Genomic DNA, 17,384 nt, shown 5'->3' on the forward strand with positions numbered 1-17,384 from the left:
TACGGTTATGATGTTGAGATCCTTCAATGCATCTAAGAAGGGACAATCAAAGGGATGGCTCCCAGGACACCCATCCATCTTCCACCCTTCATACATGTGTAGTCATTAATATTTATTGCCTATCCAGTTAAAAGGGGTGCTCTGTACATCTGTGGAGCTGACACAGGAAAGAAGGTGATCCTGCCTCAGCCACTCTTGCTGACAGCCTGTGCCAGGTTGGCTCTCGGGGGAAAGTAGAAGGAGAGACCCAAGGATCAAGTCCCCTGGCTCCGATTTATGAATATTGACAGTGGGAAGCAGCTGTGAATGCTTCTCTCCTTTATTCTCCAGCAGATGATCAAAGAACAGTGCCTTACGTGTGGATAGCTTCTCACAATTGATCAAGCCTTTTCATCCGCGTTAGCCCAGTCGACTGTCACAATGGAGAGTAGCATAGGTATAAGCCCCTGCTTTGTAGCAGACTGAGATTTGGAGAGATTCTGACTCATCCACGGCCACCCAGCTCCTATGTGCAAGTGCAAGGACGGGAGCCCCAGTCCCCTGACTGCCAGTCCAAACTCCTGCCACCTGGTGACTTCTGTCAAGTCCATCCCGTTGGCTTCTTTTGCTCTGCCACAGGCTTTCTCTGGTCCATTTCACTGCTGATTAGGGCTGCCATGGAGTGAGGAACCAATAAGGGAGGAAGAAAATAAAGTGCATGAAATAAGTGACTGGGGAATAAATAAAATAAATGAGGAGTAAATAAATGAATGCAGAATGAATTAAATAATTAACTAGAGGAATAAATACAGGAATGAAAGGAGATGCCATGCAAAGAAGAAAAGTTTAGCTCCTGGGAATAGGTCTAATTAGGGTGTCAAAATGATATTTGTTGGCTGAGGTCTCCTATTTCTCGGCTTACACATTTCCTTTAGCTCCAGTGTCCTAAGCGTTTATTTTATACAAGTTTTCCAATATTCCTACAATAAAGCTTATACCTGGAAGGCCAACTACACAGGTTGTTTTTTTTAATCCAATAGCAAAATGCCCTGTCACATATGATGGCTTTACGTTTTATACTGATTATTTCCAAGATTATCATGGGTGCATGCTCAGTAATTTTGTGCAGATCAGTTTGCCATCTGCCCAACCAGGGCTGTTGCAGGTGAAGTGTGATCTTGGTACCATCCGCAGCCCGTGAGTTAACCCCAGCAGGCCATCTATATGCTCTGTGATCATGGTGTAGCTGTTTCAAGGACTTCCCTACATACAGGTGCAGTGGCTGATCAGACATATTTGTGAATTGTGTGAATTAAATCTCTCTCTTTATACCAGCAAGTTTCCCTTTGCCAATGTCTGTTCAAACTGGCAAGACATTTTTAGGTCATGAGTTCCATTTCTAGTAGTATCCCTCACAACCATTTATTAAGCACCTACTGTGTGTCTAACACTTTAAAGAAAGCTCCAGGAACATACAGTAGGACCCTAGCTGATGGGAGAGGGACTTCAGAGACTCCAAGTTGGGGACCCCTGGAGCACCAGATCACAGTGGACTCGCCATGTATGGGGACAGATAAAGGGGGTGATGCTCCACAGACCCAGGGAAACTCCAAGCTCCCTGCTGGATTGGTGGTGATTGGGGTGGAGGCGATTAATGCATATCCTGTCTCTGAGGCAGGGTTGAACTTGAGACAGATTGTCACTGACTGCAGCTCCAAGATGCTGGGGAGGGAGATAGGGGGGAAAAGAGGAACTGTCAGCATTTTTCAGAGCCCTGGTACATATATCATTTCGTTTAATCTGCACAACCCTATGAGGCAGGGGTGATTGTTTCCATTTTATAGGTAAGGATACATGTCATATGTCATATGTCCAGCCACCCAGTGAGACAGAACACCCAGGCTTCAATCTCAAAGTCTGGTGTTCATTCCACAATGCCAGAACTGGATAAGGAGATCTCTAAGATGCCTTTCAAGTTCAGAAACTTCTGAGTCTTGGGTCCCACCCAGCCTAATTGGGTGGACACTGGGAGGATATCAAGAAAATTCCTGGTTTGCCAAGTGCTGCCAGTGGGTATATAGTGTTAGGATATGCATGTGGGCTGTGGGTGTGGTGAGAGCTGGTTAATTCCCAGCTCTGATACTTAGAAGACATGTCACCTCAGGCATAACCTTTATCTACCTCAGTTTCCTCATCTGTAAAATGGAGATAATAATGGTACTTGCCTTATGGCCCACAAGGCCCTACCTCATATGGCATCTCCTTACCTGTTCTCTTCATCTTTCTCACCCTGGACCTCCCTGGCCTCCTCACCACTCCCTGAGCACCCCCTGTCACCCTCCCATCCTCAAGCCTTCACACTGGCCGTCTCTTTGTCCAGCATAATCTTCCCCCCAATATTCGCATGGCCAATTCCCTCACTTCCAACAAATTTTTGCTCAGTTACCATCTTCTCAATGAGGCCTCCCTGGACCATCCCCCAGCACCCCCGGTACCTCTTCTCTGCTCTCCTATTGTATCCATAGTATTTTCCCCAACCTAGTCATGGTTTACCTTGTGGGTTATCACTTGTTTAGTATGTTGATTGCTTGCCATCTGTACACAAGTCAGAGATCTTTGTTTTGTTCACTGCTGATGTACAGGTGCTCAGTTGCATTGTTAAAAGGATTAACACAGATTTACGAGGATTAAATTAGATAATATTTGTTAATAGCTTAGTTAAAGCCTGACCCACAGCAGGGACTCAATAGAAGGCTGCTCTCATTGTATCTGACTTTCATATTGATTCATTTGCTGTTGGGTTGTACTGAGTTCAGGTCCTACTGGAGGGAAACACAGGCCATGTGCTGTGGCCCATCCATTATGGGCACAGGCCCCCCTTGCCACCCACTTTCCTGGTGTACATAAATAGGCCATTTTATGGAGCATGATGACCCACTGGGGCAGGTTATCAGAGTCACTTTCAGTATACAACTGGAGAAACCAAATCGGGGAGCATTTGGTAGTTTATTTAAAAGAATGATGGTAAGGAGTTCCCAGATCCTTACTTAACCCACTAAGCCGCAAGAGAATTCCTGTTCTGGGAGTTCCCGTCGTGACGCAGTGGTTAACGAATCCGACTAGGAACCATGAGGTTGTGGATTCAATTCCTGGCCTTGCTCAGTGGGTTAAGGATCCAGCATTGCCGTGAGCTGTGGTGGAGGTCGCAGACGCAGCTTGGATCCCGAGTCACTGTGGCTCTGGCATGGGCCAGTAGCTACAGCTTCGATTAGACCCCTAGCCTGGGAACCTCCATATGCCGCGGGAAGCGGCCCTAGAAAAGGCAAAAAGACAAAAAATAAAAAATAAAGGAAAGATAGTGGGAAAAAAAAGAGTTCCCATTGTGGCTCAGCAGTAATCAATCCAGTGTCCATGAGGACACAGTTTCGATCCCTGGCCCCTCTCTGTGGGTTAGATCCAGCATTGCTGTGAGCTACGGTGTAGGTCACAGATGCAGCTCGGATCCAGCATTGCTGTGGCTGTAGTGTAGGCTGGCAGCTGCAGCTCCTATTCTACCCCTAGCCTGGGAACTTCCATTCTACTCCTGGCCTGGGAACTTCCATATGCCATGGGTCTGGCCCTAAAAAGCAAAAAAAAAATAAAGAAAGAAAGAGAGAAGGAGGGTCAGTCAGGGACCTGCCTGTCTGTCAGTCCAGCTACTGTAAGAACATACAGCTAGAGAAATGTCACAGCTCCAGGGAGAATCCCCCTAGCATGGCACACCCCAGTCATGCTGGCCTTATCAAGTTCTGCGTGGAAAAGAACTGTGATTGTGAGAGCTCAGTGCACAAGCCTCCTTTTTTGTGCCAGTAGGCAAGTCTCAGCGAACTTAGGGGAAGCCAGATTTGCTTAAAGAATATGGAGATAAGTTGGAGAGAGAAAGTGCGGCTGAGTCAGCCAGAGACATTCCACAGAAACAGCTTGGTGGGCACCAGGGCTTTGCACAGGTTGTTTGGTGTCTGTGCTCACCCCCACCTCCCCAATACCATGTCCTCCAGGACACAGGTGAGGTGGGGCAGGACTCCCCTGACCCCTTTCCTTCCACACCCTTGCAAAATCCAGCTCCCAGGGGCCCAAGTAGCTTTTTCCCCTTCTTTCTTCCTCCTCCAGTCACCCAACAGAGAAACTTCTGCTGAGTTCTATAGCACAGTATTCCATGAGTGCCAGCTCAGCCATCACTAGGCACAGGAGGATGACTGTCACCATCCCTGCCCTTGAGGGCTCACAGCCCAGCAAAGCCAATGGAGTTTCTTCAAGCCATTTCTAGAGGCAGTAATTAGGAGCACAGACTCAGAGCCGTGGGTCCAGCGTTCGAACTTGGCTCTGCTACTATTTAGCTCTGTGAACTTGGGAAAGTTACATAAACCATTATATCTCAGTTTCTTTGCTTCATAAAATGAGGACTAATCATAGTGCCTACCTCATAGGGTTATTGTGAGGAGGAAATTGAGGTATGTCAAGTGCCTAGAGCAGTGTCTGGCATATAGTGAATATTATATATGTTTTGTTTTTTATTGTCAAGATTAGTGTTTAGTGTTATTCTGTAATAAGTGCTCTAAAGATGCACAGGTGTGCTAGGAGCCCCCCAGAGAGACTTGAATCTGGGAAGGCTTCCTGGAAGAGGTGGCATGAGCTGAATCTAGAAGGATGAAGAAGCCAAGCCAAGAAAGTGGAAGATGGTCCAGGAAAGGGGTGTTGGAAATCACGAGCACAACATACCGGAGTGTACTAGCAACAGCAAGGAGGCTGGTGTTGCTGTTGTGTAAGGTTCCAGGCAGGACATTGAGGGATGAGGCTGAAATGAGGTCAGATCATGGCGGGGGGCGTTCATCAGCTCAGCAGCCTTCTCCTGACTTCTTTTAGCCCAGATCCCACTTGTCTTCCTGCTTCGTCTAGGCCTAGGTACCAGTCACCTTCCCCGTTCACTGGCCACAAGAGTTAGGGATGGGCGTGTGCCCTAGCTGGCCAATCATAATGGCCCCTGGGATGTCCGCTGGGGCCAGGGTGGATCAGGCCACTGCCTCTGGTGGCTTGTTGCTGGAGGAGTGTGGTTCTGGGTGACTGAGGGCCTCTTCCTGACCTGTGGCGTGATCCCCAGTCCTGGCCCCTCAGGTCTAGAAGCTGCCCAGGTTCCTGTGGTCCTTCTTTCCATGTCGTGAACTTCCCCACTTTCTTGCTAGCCAACCTGTTCTTTATTTTATTTTATTTTTTTATTTTTTTGTCTTTTGTCTTTTTAGAGCCACACCCGAGGCACATGGAGGTTCCAGGGGTCGATTGGAGATGTAGCTGCCCGCCTAGGCCACAGCCACAGCAACATGGGATCCAAGCCACGTCTGGGACCTACACCACAGCACATGGCAACGCTAGATACTTAATGCACTGAGCAAGGCCAGCGATCAGACCTGCGTTCTCATGGATACTTGTCGGGTTCATTAACCACTGAGCCACAACAGGAACTCCCAAGCCTGTTTTTTAAAATCTGGGCTTCTTCAAGTGGGTTTCTGACATTTGCAAATGAAAAAGGCCTGACTAATAGACCACATCAAGGAGCTGTGATTTCATCCTCTGAGCTGTGAGGAACTATTGAAGGGTGTTAAATTGGGGTCGGTTGGGCCTTTCAGAGACATCAGCCTGACAGCACCATGGTGGATGGATTAGCGAGGAAGGTTGGAGATGGGGACACCGGTTATGGGCTGCCATCCTTGTCTAGGAGAGAAATGGTGAGGGCCTGACCTCAGGTAATTGAAGTGGGGCCAGAGATGACAGGCCGACCTGAGAAACCAGAGGCCGTCAGCTGAGGCGGCCAAGAGCAGGGGGAGCCAGACCCCGATGGACTGTCAGCCGTATCTCTGCCCATTATGCCCAGGGCCTGAGGTCCCTGGACCAGCTGCACGTGGTCTGGTGTGTGGTAGGGCTGACCTGGCAGGAAGGTCAAGGCCTGGAAGCAGCAGAGGCAGCGAGAACCTCTCTCCTCCCTTTGCTGCGAACCCTGTCTGCTAGACACACTGTCACCTCACCGCATCAGGTCTGACCCCCAGTGCTCTGCTGTCACTACCTAGGGGTTTGTTTTAAATGTGTTTGTCTATTTTCCCACCTTCCTTAGAGGGGTTCCTCATCAAAAGCAGGTTTGTGGCTCAGCAGTAACAAACCCAACGAGTATGACTAGTATCCATAAGGACTCGGGTTCAAACCCTGGCCTCGCTGCAGTGTGGCTGTGAGCTGTGGTGTGGGTCACAGATGCAGCTCAGGTCCAGTGTTGCTGTAGCCATGGCAGCTGCAGCTTTGATTCAACACCTAGTCTGGGAACTTCCAAATGCCACCTGTGCGGCCCTAAAAAGCAGGAAAAAAAAAAAAAGATGGCAGGCCCTGGCCTCTACTGCTTTTGTACCTTCCTCCAGGGCTCCCAGCCTGACTGTGTTTGCCCCACACAGGGAAGGGCCTTCCCTAGATGTGAACAACTTGCCCATGAAATCCTAAAGACAGAGAGCAGAGGCTCCAGAGAAGGAAGAGTAGAAGGGAAATGGCCTAAGAGTGGGGAAGTAGCATTTTGAAAGTAACTTCTATGGAAACAAACTCAGTATCCATCAACAGAAAAATGGATACAGAACATATGGTATGCACATACAATGGAATACTACTCAGCCATAAAAAAGATTGAAATTTTTCCCTTTGCAGCAACATGGATGGGCTTGGAGGGCGTTACACTCAATGAAATAAGTCAGACAGAGAAAGACAAATACTGTATGGTATCACTTATATGTGGAATCTAAAAAGTGCAACAAACTGGTGAATACAAAAAAAAAGAAGCAGACTCACAGATACAGAAAACAAACTAGTGGTTTCCATTGGGGAGAGGTAACAGGGGAGGGGAAATGTAGGGGTAGAGAAGAAAAAGAAAAAAGAGTTATTGTGGGATTATACGAAATCATGTCTGTGAAACTTTTGAAAATTGTAAAGTGCTATAGAATATTTTTTGTCTTTTTTTTTTTTTTGAGGGCCGCACCCACGACATATGGAAATTCCCAGGCTAGGGGTCAAATCAGAGCTATAGCTGCCAGTCTGTGCCACAGCCACAGCAACTCGGGATCCCAAGCTGCATCTGTGACTCACGCCATAGTTCACGGCAATGCTGGATCCTGAACCCACTGAGCAAGGCCAGGGATCGAACCCCAATACTCATGGATACTAGTCAGATTCATTACCCCTGGGTCACGATGGGAACTCCATAAAGTACAATAGAATTTGAAGAACCATTCAATGAAACAATTTTTGAAAGAAAAGAAAAAGTTTAAGAAAAGGTACATTCTATATACCAGAGATTTTACAAACATCATTTCATTTAATTCTCACAATAATCCTGGTAGACACGTTCAATCCCCATTTTATAGGTGAGAATGCCGAGGTCCAGGAAGATCAAGTGACATACACAGCGCCATGCAACTGCTAAGGAAGAGGAGGATTTGAGCCAAGCTTCGTGGTGATTCTCATCTTTAGATAGAATTTTTTTTTTAACCATTTGAGGGTGTTGCTGTTATTTCTAGTCTGACATCTGTGATTATCTAGGATGTAAGTTGGGTGACACAGCATTGGATAATAAACTTTACAAACATATGTAGATATCAAGCTGATGGTGTTTTCCTTCACATTTTTTATCTGATTTAAATAGAGGTGGGTTGCACTTGTAAGAGAAGCAAGAGGAGGTACAGATGTTTTCTTTGGTTGGTACTGCCCCCAGTTTCAGAGCAGCTACCATCACTGGCTGCTAGAATCCTTGCTCATCTGGCGTGTGTTCCACCTCTCACACTTCAGGAGGATCTGTGTCCTGAGCAGAACAGCCTTCTTCTGGTTATCAGCTATGGCATCAAGCCATAGGTGCCCTCAGACCATGCTTATCCCCTGCCTTAGAGAAGATTCTACTTCTTGTCTTGGCTGAGACAAGAAAAAAAAAAATCCATCTTCTTAATCACTTCCAGTTCTTCAGACTGATGCTTCAGCAAGTCCACCACACAGGTCTGGGAATTAATCTGTGATTCAGCAAAGTAATCAGAGATGCAAGTATGTAACAGAGAGCTGTTCTGAACATTGAGGAACGTAGGCAACATGTACACACCAGGTGCAGTGTAGGGCCTGATTGGGAGTTGCCTTGAGGGCTGTGCATCCCTCTGGGAGGCTGCTGAGTGAGCCTTATGTGCCCCGAAGGAGGGCTCTACCTTATGAGGAGGGGTGTGAGTGGCAGATAGGAGTGAGGGCCTGCAGCCAGACAGTCCACTCCATCACTTACAACCTTGAGCAAGTTGCTTACCTGCTCTGTGTCTCAAGTTCCTCATCTGTGGTATGGCAATGGTAGTGGTACCTAGCCCGTAGTGTTGTGAGACTTACTAAGTTAACCCACGTAAAATCCCTGGGATAACTGTTAGTACATGGTGCTCAGTGGGTGTGAGAGAAGATCGTTTCCACTCTTAGACCCTTGTCCTGGGCCCCCTGCTTTAGAGGGCCGTGCGCCCCACAGGGTACAAAGTCCTGAAAGGCCAATCAGGCATGTCTGGACTCCTCCTTCCAGACTATGCTCAGGTACCAGGACTCCAGAATTCCTTACTGAAACAGCCTCATACCCACTTCCAGGACTCTTCAGGACCTTTTCCCAGATCTGCCTCCTGAGGGTGGACTGCACTACCTTGGGAGCCCCCAGAGGCCCTAAGTGACCAAAAGGAGATCGTATGGGTGGAACTGGACCTGTGGACTTTGGTGTCCATGCCCAGGTATGATCAGCCTCCTGTGGACCTTGGTGTCTACACCTGTGCGTATGTGGCCCCTCATGGCCCTTGATAATGCGCGCGCGCGCATGTGTGTGTGTGTGTGTGTGTGTGTGTGTGTGTGTGTCTCCTCATGGACACCCCCGCATGAGTGCCACCCTACACCACCATTGTCCACCAGAACTCTGTAGAGTCTGAGAATTTGAAATTTGAATCTGGTCTTTCAGACATGAAACTATAGAGTTGTCAAGGTCGGAGAAGACCACATAGTTTATTTAGCAATTTGTAGGCTTGATTTTTACGTTTTAAATATTTAGTCATATAGTGTATGGGCTTTTAAAAAAAAATTCTTGCCCTAGACCCTGACAGTTTTAGGGGGTTTGGGGGAATGTAGTGGTACGGTGGTGAAGAGGGATTTGATGCTGTGATCTGATGCTCTGGGGACCAGCACCTGGAGGTGATGGTGTGTCTGTATGGATTTGCTTTCTCACTTCCTCTCGCTCTGCAGACTGGCTAAGTAGAGAAAAGGCAGAAGTGTTGGAAACTTAGCTGTAAAGAACAAGGAGTTCCCATTGTGGCACGGTGAAAACGAATCTGGCTAGTATCCACTAGGATTCGGGTTTGATCCCTGGCCTTGCTCAGTGGATCAGGGATCCTGCATTGCCATGAGCTGTGGTGTAGGTCACAGACACAGCTCGGATCCCATGTTGACGTGCCTGTGGTGTAGGCCAGCAGCTGCCGCTCCAATTTGATCCCTAGCCTGGGAACTGCCAAGTGCCACAAGTGCAACCCTAAAAAGCAAAAAAAAAAAAAAAAAAAAAAGAAGAAGAACAAAATAAACGGTGTGTGCAGATGCAGCCAGGGGTTCTGGAGTCAGGCCGACCCTTCCTGCCTTGAGTGTTCATCGACTCACCCTGGTTAACTGTGGCCTGTCAATGGAGGTTCTTTGCTCCCCAGCCCCCCTTCTTTTGGAAATGGCTTTTAGCTCTGCCTGTTTTCTCCACTCACCTCACTGCAGATCCAGCTGGAATCTTGTGTTTTGCTATCTTCAGCATCCCCGGCTCTGGCCCTCGGAGACCCCTTTCCGGAGCCCCTGGGGTCTGACTGAGCACAGTTATCTGTACATCTGGCACTCTCCCCAGCCAAGATCAATCTACATAATTCACACCAGCATAAACAATTGTATTTCCACACAAATCGGGTTCGTTTTCTCCTCATCTCACTCCTCTGTCTCCTCTCTCCTAATGACCTTCGGTGTTTCCACTGGCTCTGATTTCAACATGATGTGCTGTACAAACAATGCATCTGTTCCTCGAACCCATCTTCCTGCAGCTACAGGGCGCCCTCCTAAGTGGGTGAGGTACAGTCAGCGAGCAGCTGCGTGAAAGAAAATCTCCAGCTTTTGGAGATGGTATGGTGCAATAGAAAGCACCCAGACACACACGGGTTCAAAGCCCAGTTCCACCATTTAGTTGCTGTGCATCTTTGGATCAGTTACTTAACTTCTCTGAGCTGTGGGTGCTACATGTATAAAATGAGAGTAATCATGCTGACTTTATGACTGTGCAAGGATTTAAAGAGACAGCATGTGCAAAGCCCTTAGCACAAGACCTGGTACAGATAGAGTCTCAATAAATGTGAAGACAAGATTTTATTTATCTTTGATACCCAGCACCCCACCCAGCCTGACACAATACCTGCTGGTTCTCATCTTTAAGTTGTGAGGACCTGACGCCACCAAGGGGGATGGGCTGAGTTCAAAGGTACAAGTAACAGTAGGTCCACTGGCTGAGCCCCAAGCAGAGCAGCCTCTGTTGATTCGTCATCTCGCTCAGCCTTAGCTTTCCTCCCTTGGCTGAGAAGTGTCACCCTTGAAATTCAAGCTTGTGTGTCGCCAGGCAGGAGCCCCTATGAGCCCAGGAAACCACACACATGTCAAGTGTATCGCCTTGGCAAGGTTTGGGAAGTCTCATGTGGCCACTTAACAACCCTCCTCCTTTATTCTCTTGACCGCTTAGGATGGCTGATGCACTTTAATCTCCTGCATGAATATTCATTCTTATCTGTCCAAGAGAGATGTGTAATAGAAGTGGGAATGTGAACATTTTAAGGGCTTATAAGTGGCAAGGAGAAGGAAAACTGCCTCTGAGGGAGGCAGCTGGGAGAAGGGTGAAAGTGGGGGCTGGCTTTCAATTTACACTCTCCTGGACCAAATGTAGATCATTCTAATAGTCTGATTGATTCTTGTCAGTCTGGGAAATCTCCCACGTGGAAAGTGGAGGCCTGATCTGGGCCTCAGATTGGCTGTTTGTCCGTTTAAATACGATCGTGGGTAGATAGGGCTGTTGTTTTTTTTCTACCCCTCCCTTTGCATCATCTCCTTTGGAATCTCTTATTTCAAAGGAAGGTAAATATCAGGTACTCATATGTTTTGCTGTTTGTAGCCGAGGCCACCAAAGGAATTGAAGGCAACTAGGTGTGTTAAAATCATTTCAACCCATCAGGGCTGCTTGGAGTAATTTCCCTGGAAACCTGTGAAAAGGATTTTCAAGTTGAACTCGAGACAGTTGTAAATGTGTCCTTTTGTTGGATAACAGAAGGTGAATGCTAATGCTGAGAGGGGCTGGAAACTGGATGAGCACTTGTCTTAGAAGCTCTCACTGCCTCCCAAGGCCCCAGCCTTCCTGGAGTGGAGTTTAGAGCCAGCTCTGCAGGGTTAGAACTCGCAAGTGTGAGGCCCATCGCTTGGCTGGTGGGTGAGCCGAGTGACCGGGCAGTCCACCTCTGCCCCTCGGGCTCTGTGTCTGTGAAATAGGAACGTGGTGGTGCAGAAGTGCTAGTGCACACAGCAGCCAGGATTGGGACACTGCACTGACCCAGGCCTGAGGGCCAGATACTGTGGTTCTTGTCCTGACTCAATCCACTAGCTCAACCCAAAGGGAGTCCCTTAACTATGCCAGCCTCTGTTTTCTTACCTGTAAAATGGGGGATTGGATTAGACTGAAGGGTGGCAAACTTTTCATCTAAAGGGCTGGATAATGAACATTTTAGGGGAGTTCCCACTGTGGCTCAAGCACAGTGGGTTAAGGATCCTGCATTGCAACGCTGTGGCTCAGGCCCTGGAACTCTGTATGCCATGGGGAGGCCAAACAAACATTTTAGGCTTCACAGACCATGTGGTCATTGTTGCAACTACTCAGCTCTGCCACTGTTGCACAAAAACAGCAAAGACAATATGTAAACTAATGGGCGTTGCTGTTCCAGTAAAACTTTATGTGAAGAAACCGGCAGCAGGTCAGTCATGGATTAGATGACCAATCAGTTCCTTTTTTTTAATTCACAATTTTTCATTAACAGCTTTAATGAAGTATAATTGATATACAAAAAACTGTACATATTTAATACTTAATTTGATGAGTTTGGTCATGTGCATAGCCCATGAAATCATCACCTCATTCAAGGTAATAAACATATTCAGTAAGATTCTTTCTGGCATTAAAGTTCCATGTTTTATCTTGTGAAGGCACAAAATCCATCAGAATGTGAAATTGTTGGTTCATTTACTTGCTATATGATTAACTGAAATTACACATTAAATGGCTATCTTAGTATATACTTTTAAAAGTCTCATAGATGAGTTCCCACTGTGGCACAATGGGATTGGCGTTGTCTCTGGAACACTGGGACCCCGGTTCGATCACCAACCCGACCCAGTGACTTAAGGATCTGGCATTGCTGCAGCTGCAGCGTAGGTCACAACTGTAGCTCAGATCTGATCCCTGACCCAGGAACTCCATATGCCATGGGGCAGCCAAAAAAGAAAACCTCATAAAATATCAGACTGTTATAGCTTAAAGGGCCTTAGGGACCAACACCTGCTCCATCCCAAAGCCTTTCTGTGAGTTCCTAACTCCTGGTTACCCCTAGTCTGCAATGAACACCTCATCTCAGGAGACAGCTGGCTCCATCCAGGCCCCTCCCACTGTTATACTGTCAGCAAGTTCTTGTGGAGGGCAGACTCTGCTTCCTTGTGACACCCTGCCTGTTCCCCCTTGTGCATAGTTCTGTTGCTACGCTCTCTTTCTGCCCTCATCTCCCACAGATGACTTGCACTTCTCCTGTCAAGTTCAGCCTCAAAGCCAACCTCTTTCCTTCCAATGGAAACCTGGTCCACTGTCTCTGGCTCCCCACCCCCTCCCCAGCTGCCTCATGTCAGGCTGGCTCACCCTTGCCCAGACTTTTAGAGGGAGCAGTCCCGCTCCTGGACGACTGCCCATTAGCTTTCCATCCTAACTGCACTCCCAACTCTACCTCTCAGAGCCCACTCGGTTCAACCCTGTGCCCTTCCCAACTATCCGTAAGCTCTGCCTGCGGCCTGGACCCCAATCCATCTAGGAACGTTTAAAATACGTGCTAACTATTTAGGTACTTAAAAGTCCACTCCTGGAGTTCCTACAGTGACTCAGCCGGTTCAGAACCCAGCATAGTCTCTGTGATGATGAGGGTTCGACTCCTGGCCTTGCTCAGTGGGTTAAGGATCCAGTGTTGCCACCAGCTACAGTGCAGGTCACAGGTGCAGCTCAGATCCAGTGCTGCTGTGGCTGTGGTGTAGGCTGCTGCTCTGATTCGATGCCTAGCCTGGAAACTTCCATGTGTTGCAGGTGTGGCCCTAAAAAGAAAAAATAATAATAATGATAAAGTCCATGCTTTTCCAGACCAGTCAGACCCCCCAGTGCCTTCAGGCTATGTATATACCCACAGTTCAGTCATTCTTGCCATGGATAAAACAGCTAACTGCCTTCTCGACAGAAATCTATGTTAATGAAGGCATATGTCCATAGAAAAATAAGTTCCATTAAGGTTGGAATGAAACAGCGGCCCTAGGAACTATGCTTCTTGGATGGGAATAAATAGATACTTATGTTATTAGCCTATCAGAGAAGCAGCAGCTTGTGCTGATGAGGAAACACGGTATCAGGGATGCCAAGACTGTAACGGCAGATCATCTAAATGAACAAAGAAAAACTTGCATTTGGCTGTCTATTATTCTGCTGTTCCAGTTATTGAGCACCCAACAGCAAATTACATGTTCCACACAATGCAAAACTAAGCAAGAATCCTCCTTGGGGACTTGTGTCTTCCCTACACTGAGTGGAGAAAGCAGAAAGAGACCACGGCAAGGGAGAAGTCAAGATAAGAGTCAAGGGACATGGTGACCTGTCAACCAGGACAAGATGGCAGAGTGGCACCTTTAGAAACACAGGGTCCCAGGGAGTTCCCTTCATGGCTCAGTGGTTAAGAAACCTGACTAGGATCCATGAGGATGCGGGTTCGATCCCTGGCCTCCATCAGTGGGTTAAGGTTCCGGTGTTGCCGTGAGCTGTGGTATAAGTCGCAGACATGGTTCGGATCCTATGTTGCCATGTAGGCCAGTGGCTACAGCTCTTATTGGACCCCTAGCCTGGGAACCTCCATATGCCATGGGTGTGGCCATAAAATAGCAAAGAAAGAAAGAGAGAGAGAGGGAGAGAAGGAAGGGAGGGAGGGAGGAAGGAAGGAAGGAAGGAAGGAAGGAAGGAAGGAAGGAAGGAAGGAAGGAAGGAAGGAAGAGAAAGAAAGGAAAAGAAACACAGGGTCCCAAGACCTTGGGGTCATCTGTTCTCACCCACCCATTTTACAGATAGTCCTTGAGGCCCAAGGAATGCTCAGGGCCATGGAACCAGTACTTGAACCCAGCCAGTATTCCCCCCAGGAGTTGAGAGTGGGTGTTTCAGCTGAGGAGGGTTCATTTTTCATAGAACAATCTGAATGGAGAAAACACACTGGAAGATGAAATACATAAAGCCTTGGGATTGTTGAAAGGAAACTCTCTTCTTCCTAAAGAGAGCCAGAAAAGAGAGCTTTTAATCTTGGAGTTCTCGTCGTGGCTCAGCAGTAACAAACCCAACTGGTATCCATGAGGACATGGGTTCAATCCCTGGCCTTGCTCAGTGGGTTAAGGATCCAGCGTTGCTGTAAGCTGTGGTGGAGGTTGCAGATGTGACTTGGATCTGGCATTGCTGTGGCTGTGGTATAGACCTCGCAGCTGTAGCTCTGATTTTACCTCTAGCTTGGGAACCTCCATATGCCATGGGTGTGGCCCTAAAAAGCAGAAAAAAGAAATAGAAAATGGGGCTTTTTAACTACAGGATACACTTCCTTCTGTGTTCACTAGGGTGTTGTTTGGTGTTAAACTGTGACTTTGCCAGTCTGTTGATGAAAATTTACTCTCCAAACATACCTTCTTTATAGAAAGAGTAAGACTCCTTTTTTTTTTTTTTTTTTTTGCTTTTTAGGTCACCACCCACGGCATATGCAGGTCCCCAGGCTAGGGGTCAAATCGGAGCTGAAGCTGTAGGCCGACACCACAGCCACAGCAACACTAGATCTGAGCTGCGTCTGCGACCTACACTCCAGCTCACAGCAACGCCAGATCCTTAGCCCACTGAGTGAGGCCAGGGATTGAACCCGCAACCTCATAGTTACTAGTCAGATTCACTTATGCTGTACCACAACGAGAACTCTGGAGTAGACCCTGTCTGGCTGAGAAATGCAGCTCTGGATAGAGCCAAGCCTAGTGTATGTGGCAGCAGTGTGTCCCTCCTGAATACAGGAAAATGGCAGTGCAAGGTGGCCACCTGTCATCTGGGACCTGGGGAACAAGGGCAGGTCCCATCTCTGGTTCTGGTTGCTCAAATCGGAGTCTGCACACATGCTTGAGCAATTCACAAGTGTGGCTCCAGGAGCCCTAGTGATGGCCATGGTGTGCATGGCATCCACGGCATGCAACCAGGCCTCCACCTGAGAAGCCTGACTTAGATCTTCACAGACTGAGCCACCCACTCTGGTTGAGCTCCAGCAGGAGGGAGAGAGGCTAGGAGCCTGTGCAGTCTCATGCAGAGTCACAAAACATCTAGAAAGAGAAAACAGTATGATAAAATAATAGCAGTGTTTTATGTCTGTCTGGAACTTTAGTATTCAAATTTGTTTCACACCTGTGACCTCATTTCCTCTTTAGAGAGCTAGGTATTATTATTCCCCTTTGATGGACTAGGAAGTAGAGGTTCAAAGAAGTCCAGGGACTCGACTGCAATAACACGTAGGCAAAACTGGATCCAGAACACAGCCGACTTTGGGCTTATTTCATAACTCTTCCCGCCAGCCTTGGTATCATCTCCTCTGGAAGGCCTTTCCTAAGACCTCAGCCCCTCCAAGTGCCCCCTTAGCACTGACCGTAGGGTCCTGGACTCCCTTTCTCTGTCATCCTTCCCTAGACCATAAGCTCCCTGAAGGCAGTGCCATGACTGTTCATCGGAATATCCCCAGGTCCTAGGACATGCCTGGCACGTAGAAGTTGCACAGCAGGCACGCAGAGTCCATTCAGCCTGGCTTCCAAGGCCCATAGGATCCACATCACTCCTGGATCCACAACCCTTCTGACCTCACCTCAACCCACCTTCCCCAAGCCGACCTCAAGTGCATGAAGTGCTTCCCCACCCCAGGGCCTTTGCCCTTGCTGGTCCCTCTGCCCAGAACCCTCTGCCTCCACTTATCCGAGAAACTCTCTCCCTCACTTCATGCCTATGTTTTCTTAAAATGACAATGTGACAACATGCCCAAAGAGGCCTTCCCTGCTCCTCTGTTTTAAAAAGCAGCCTCATTCCTCATTACCTTTCTCCTGCTTGTTTGTTGTTTGTTGTCTATTTTCCCTTCCCTTCAGTGGAAGCTCCCTGAAGGCAGGAGCTTTAGTTTTTCTTTTTTTTTTTAAATTTTTTAAATTATAGTTGATTTACAGTGTTCTGTCAATTTCTGCTGTACGGCAAAGTGACCCAGTTATACACATACATACATTCTATTTTTCACATTATCCTCCATCATGTTCCATTATAAGTGATTAGATATAGTTCCCTGTTCTATACAGCAGGATCTCATTCCTTATCCGCTCCAAATGCTGTAGTTTGCATCTACTAACCCCAAACTTCCAGTCCTTCCCACTCAACCACAGAGTTTAGAACTGTCCCTGGGACTCTGCAAACATTTGCCAAGAATGAATGAACATGGAGTTCCCATCGTGGCTCAGTGGTTAATGAATCCGACTAGGAACTATGAGGTTTCGGGTTCGGTCCCTGGCCTTGCTCAGTGGGTTAAGGATCCAGCGTTGCCGTGAGCTGTGGTTTAGGTCACAGACGAGGCTCGGATCCCGAGTTGCTGTGGCTCTGGTCTAGGCCAGTGGCTACAGCTCCGATTCGACCCCTAGCCTGGGAACCTCCATATGCCACGGGAAGCGGCCCTAGAAAAGGCAAAAAGACAAAGAAATTTAAAAAATGAATGAACAAACGATGCTATTTCATGTTAAGCCACCCAAAGCTGCTTCCTTATTACAGCTGGAGAGCACAGTGATACCACTTGCCCCTCCTTGTCTCATCCCTCATCCTCTTCCCTACCCACCTCCCCCAAATTTGAGAATCTCCATCTCTGTGTGAGCAACTAGAGGAGGCTGAGGGGAACCTTTTGCACAAGACCAGATGATCTCCCTGGTACACAGGAGCCCTCAGGGTCCACATGGGTCAGACA

At 47.8% G+C, this 17,384-nt stretch overlaps 1 protein-coding gene across 2 annotated transcripts in view; it reads left to right on the top strand.

The window, feature by feature from the left end:
• Positions 1-17,384, top strand: part of FAM78B (family with sequence similarity 78 member B) — a 91,737-nt gene that overhangs the window by 37,283 nt on the left and 37,070 nt on the right. The window contains exon 1 of one of the 2 annotated variants that reach the window (XM_047784020.1): positions 8,729-8,777. The exons of the other annotated variant lie outside the window; for it this stretch is intronic. Within the exon in view, the coding sequence (XP_047639976.1) occupies positions 8,770-8,777 (8 nt within the window). The 5' untranslated portion in view covers positions 8,729-8,769. Of the gene's footprint in view, positions 1-8,728; positions 8,778-17,384 lie in introns of those variants that run through there. 2 annotated transcript variants of the gene reach the window in all.

This window comes from Phacochoerus africanus, chromosome 6 (assembly GCF_016906955.1).
Source record: "Phacochoerus africanus isolate WHEZ1 chromosome 6, ROS_Pafr_v1, whole genome shotgun sequence".
Lineage (NCBI taxonomy): Eukaryota > Metazoa > Chordata > Mammalia > Artiodactyla > Suidae > Phacochoerus > Phacochoerus africanus.